The 5,436-nt window shown below is 37.8% G+C and overlaps 1 protein-coding gene across 1 annotated transcript in view; it reads left to right on the top strand.

Moving 5' to 3' along the window:
* The window catches only part of pcloa (piccolo presynaptic cytomatrix protein a), a gene marked incomplete at its 3' end in the record, with an annotated part of 24,764 nt that extends 20,194 nt beyond the window's left edge, over positions 1–4,570 (top strand). Inside the window, exons 10-12 of the mRNA XM_010768779.1 lie at positions 3,411–3,519; positions 3,709–3,773; positions 4,392–4,570. Coding sequence (XP_010767081.1) covers positions 3,411–3,519; positions 3,709–3,773; positions 4,392–4,570 — 353 coding nt within the window. The remainder of the gene's footprint in view (positions 1–3,410; positions 3,520–3,708; positions 3,774–4,391) is intronic.
* Between the last annotated feature and the right edge of the window lie 866 nt (positions 4,571–5,436).

The following is a 5,436-nucleotide window of genomic DNA, read 5'->3' as shown; positions in this document are numbered from 1 at the left end:
ATATGATTTATAAACCAGTTTGAGATTTGTGAAACCTTTATTCTATTTGTGAAAATACAAACAAGGGAGATTTTGGTGCTTTTTTCACATCTAGACCACATTAGACCAGGTCCTGATCTAAAACCACTAGACCTAGACTCACCAAATCTGGACTGGATTATCCCAGAGAGGCTAAAGATTCTTTATAACAAAGTTTCAGATTTGTGAAACCTTAATTCTATTTGTGAAAATAGAAAAAAGGGAGATTTCAGTGCTTTTTTTACATGTAGACCACATTAGACCAGGTCCTGATCTAAAACCACTAGACCTAGACTCATCAAATCTGGACTGGATTATCCCAGAGAGTCTAAAGATTCTTTATAACGCAGTTTCAGATTTGTGAAACCTTTATTCTATTTATGAAAATACAAACAAGGAGGATTTTGCAGCTTTTTTTACATGTAGACCACATTAGACCAGGTCCTGATCTGAAACCACTAGACCTAGACTCATCAAATCTGGACTGGATTATTCCACAGAGGCTAAAGATTCTTTATAACACAGTTTCAGATTTGAGAAACCTTTAATCTACTTTGTAGAAAATACAAACAAGGGAGATTTTGCAGCTTTTTAAAAAATCTAGACCACATTAGACCAGGTCCTGATCTAAAACCACTAGACCTACACTCATCAAATCTGGACTGGATTATTCCAGAGAGGCTAAAGATTCTTGATAACCCAGTTTGAGATTTGTGAAACCTTAATTCTATTTGTGAAAATACAAACCAGGGAGATTTCAGTGCTTTTTTCGCATCCTGACCACATTAGACCAGGTCCTGATCTGAAACTACTAGACCTAGACTCATCAAATCTGGACTGGATTATCCCAGAGGGTCTAAACATTCTTTATAACACAGTTTCAGATTTGTGAAACCTTAATTATATTTGTGAAAATACAAACAAGGGAGATTTCAGTGCTTTTTTCGCATCTAGACCACATTAGACCAGGTCCTGGTCTAAAACCACTAGACCTAGACTCATCAAATCTGGACCGGATTATCCCACTGAGGCTAAAGATTCTTTATAACATAGTTTGAGATTTGTGAAACCTTTATTCTATTTGTGAAAATACAAACAAGGGAGATTTTGCAGCTTTTTTTAAATCTAGACCACATTAGACCAGGTCCTGATCTAAAACCACTAGACCTAGACTCATCAAATCTGGACTGGATTATCCCAGAGGGTCTAAAGATTCTTTATAACACCATTTCAGATTTGTGAAACCTTTATTCTATTTGTGAAAATACAAACAAGGGAGATTTCAGTGCTTTTTTCGCATCCTGACCACATTAGACCAGGTCCTGATCTAAAACCACTAGACCTAGACTCCTCAAATCTGGACTGGATTATCCCACGGAGGCTAAAGATTCTTTATAACACAGTTTGAGATTTGTGAAACCTTAATTCTATTTGTGAAAATACAAAAAGGGAGATATTGCTGCTTTTTTAAAATCAAGACCACATTAGACCAGGTCCTGATCTAAAACCACTAGTAATTAAAAGAGCCGGAGGTAAACCGAAGAACCGGTTCTGAACCTGAAAAGCTCTAGCACGGAACTTGAACCGGAGTTGCGTTGGTGTGAATGAGGTATAAGTAGGCAACAGAGCAGCCACCGCTCCTCCGTGTAAAGACGCTATCGTAGCTAACTAGCTTCTAGTTCTGCATGCATTCTCTCACACACCTACTGCACACATACAACCATTTTGATTATCACCGGCAGATCACAACAGTGGAAATATTAGGGGTCTTAGTAGATCACTAATGAAGCAAAGCCAGCAACTTTGTGAGGGACTAATTGTTCATGCTAATCATCTTCATGTTAGCATATTAACATTTTCCATTTAATTAGCACTAAACAGCTGAGGCTGACGGGAATTGATGTTGTTAATTTTGCAGGTGTTGCAAATACAAGTGTTGACATATACAGTAATTACCCAAACATTTCATAGTTGTTACTTTGACTACTGCAGTATAGCTTTTACATACACTTTTAAGTATAGGCCTACTGTATTTTGTTATTATTTGATACGGTTTTCTTTAACCGCTTACTATCAATACGTTTATACCTCAAGGAAACTTCAGGATCAGTTAAGGATGTGTATTGGCAATACTCTGACAATATGATTTATATATCAGTCCCTGTATCATCATAGCTCCCACCAATATTTGCAAGTAAAGTATTTATGAAATTGACTTTTGAGTGATTTTGAGGATCAATACAATTTCACGTAACATAACATACAGTTAATGTAATAATAGTTTCCTACACCAATATGTGTTTTAAATGTGCCTTTTCTCTTATATCACTCTTTCTCAGGCATCATTGTCCAGACCTTTCCACTAGTCTCATGCATTAGCATTGTAAGAAGTCAGTGGTTGATGACTCCTCATTTCAAGATCTGCCATGTTGTTAGTTGCTTGGACAACTAAACAATCATAACAGCCGTAACCCTATCATCAACACTGAGAAGAAATGCTACTGAGGGAACACAGCGCCTCAGTATTGGGTGTTAATACGGAGAACGGTTGTCAGATTTAACAGGGGCAGAGGCAGAGTGTCATAGAGGGACACTAAGTGTAGATGCCTGTTTGTCTCATCACTGAAATTCCAGCTACTGTAACTCAAATCGGTACAAACTGCAACACACATGCAAGCCATAGAGTGTGAACAACAACTGAATGCATGATACAAAGGTGAAACTACAGTCGTTTCCCTCTCACTCACACATGCAGCTCGAGATTATCGTCGCAAAAGAACCATCCTGATGAGCTGTTTCAAACCGTGTAAGTCCTGCCGGTGCGCAGGGTGTGCTTTGGAGGATGCAGTTGCTTTGCTGTGCTGTGTGGATTTATATGAACTGTCATTCGTGCATTAAATATGAATAAATGACCAGTGTTCCCCATAAGACATTTGTCTTGGCTGGACTAGATAAGAGAAACTAGAATCTGATTGGATTTTGGGTCCTTTCCAGGCCGTCATGCATCATGTTTGAAATGTTGTCCTGCAATTTTTGCTAAATTAAAGTTTTATAGCTGAAATAACATAGAGCCATTTACAAGTTACTTTTAACCCAGTTCTGTGCCTGAGTGCTCCACTAGCAGCTGAGTCACACAGCTGCTGTTTGGGCTTTCAGCCTGAAGCATGATGTTGGAGTGATTCAATCAAAGCTTTTTGTGTTTTTCATTTAATCATTGAAGGGATGTCCGTCCATCATTTGGGTCTAAAACAAAGTTATTGACTTTAAATTTAATAATTTAAAGAGCTCATCACTTCAAGGCTTTGATTTGGTTTGTGGTGAAATGTTTGCATATTTGACGAATACTGTATTATTGATTGTTTTCTTATTTGCAAATGTGTAATTGTGTATAGGAATGCAAGTCCTGGAGTGGAATGGTGTTCCTCTGACGGGGAAAACCTATGAAGAGGTTCAAGGGCTCGTCGGGCAGCCGTGCAATGAAGCAGAATTGTGTGTCAGACTGTGAGTATAAGTTCCCTCCTGTTTGATTTTTCCTCATACTGTAATTATTACTCGATCTGCCATCTTCCTTATTCAGTCATTTCTCTTTTTACATTTCTGCCTGTACATCCCCTGATGCCCCCATCTACTCTTTTCTCTTTTCATAGTAACTTGAGTTTTTATGACACATTATTTCTTTATGTCTTTCAGTGATCTCAACATGCTGTCCGATTCTGACGGTTCTGATCACCTGGATTTCCAGGAGCACAGCAAAGGTGAGCTACAGTATTTCTATAACTGCAACTTCAAAATCCCATCACTGCTTCTTACAGTACCTCTCTCCCTCACCACCATCCCTGTCTTCTCAGTATTTCCCAATTAACGTTTGTCTCTTGCAATTTTTAGACACTCTTGTCATATCGCTTTCATTTACAATTCTCTCTTTTCTCGAGTTCAGCCATGCATTACTTGTGGCCTATTTTCCCTTTCTGCAGCACGCCCCATTAGATTGTTCTCAGAACTTCCCCACTGTAAAATTGTGATATAAACATGAATTTGGAGAAATACAATTATACTCTGTATAACATCTCACATCTGGCTAGCAGAGAACTCACAGCTCCATAGTTTCTTATTTGATTACTGGAATTATAACTGGACTTGTCTCCACACTATACATTTTACATTTATATTTAATTGAATATGCTATTCCTTCCACTGACAGTCTAGCTATTTGTATCTTTCACTGTGAACCTGTATATTGTTTGAGATGTTTCTATTTTATGTTTGTTTAATTTCTACTCTTTATTTCCACATTGTGTCTAATACCTTGTTTTAACATGCTGCTGTGACTAAAATGTCAATCTTCTCTCCCATTGATGCTCCTGTGTGTCTAGGTGACAGACCCCCCAGGTCTCCAGGTGTTGACCCTAAGCAGCTGGCAGCTGAGCTGCAGAAGGTGTCCCAGCAGCAGGCCCCCTCCTCCACCTCTTCCTCCGGCCTGCTCCCCACCACCTCCGCCACCTCCAGCCAGCCAGGGTCTCCCTCCATCAGCAAGAAACGCCACAGCAGCAAGGCGAGTCCGGGGGGGTCTGTTTGTCTTACAATAGATTGAGCTTCCTAATGTTTTGGCTTACAGTATGGCCCTGAAGTGAAATATCATCGGATTAATTACTTTCTGGCTACTGCATAGTGTCCTGTTTCTTTTCCCGGTTCGAACATTACGTTTGGGGAACACATTTTGTGCATACCTATTAGTATTTTGTCTATCAATACAACATTGGGAGGGTTACTTTAAAAAGATATTCCGCTACTAGATAACCCTGTAAATGTAATCAGTAACCTAATCTGAGTAACAAAATATAAAAGTAATATATCCTGATTACTTTCCGTTACTTTTGGATTACCTCAATATCAAATGCAATGCAAATAATTAAAAGACAAAGAAATATCAATACGATTTTACTTAGAGTGTAAGTGTATTATGTAAAACAGCAGAACACCTCAGAAAGGAAGAAACCAAGATATTGAAAGAAAATAATGTCCTCTTGACAGGCCTACATAATAGTATAGTTTACAAATGCATTTTTGTTTAATAAATCACGTGTTCAAAAACTTCATTTGAAAATAGATATTTAAAATAAAGAAATTAGCCTAAATGAAGACTAAAAAGAATAATCTAGCAGTATGTCTACGTTTAATATATGTATTTTTTATTTTGAAATATATTGTAACATTGTAATCCTGCTTGTTATCCCCTTTTTATTCAAATCTATCAGTAATTTGATTACGCTTTTTTTTTTACTGCAAGGGAATACATTTAAAACTAGAGAATGCAATTCCTGAAGAAATTGCTAGTGGGAATGCTTTATGCTGAAGGGCTGACGCTAAACTGCTATGCTGAAATGTAATGTGTAAGAAGAAAGTGAATAATTTAGATTG

This window comes from Notothenia coriiceps, unplaced genomic scaffold, assembly GCF_000735185.1.
Source record: "Notothenia coriiceps isolate Sejong01 unplaced genomic scaffold, NC01 NC01_scaffold00006037, whole genome shotgun sequence".
NCBI classification, from domain to species: domain Eukaryota; kingdom Metazoa; phylum Chordata; class Actinopteri; order Perciformes; family Nototheniidae; genus Notothenia; species Notothenia coriiceps.
Note: the sequence above shows the minus strand (reverse complement) of the source record. Positions and strands in the feature narration are given on the sequence as shown.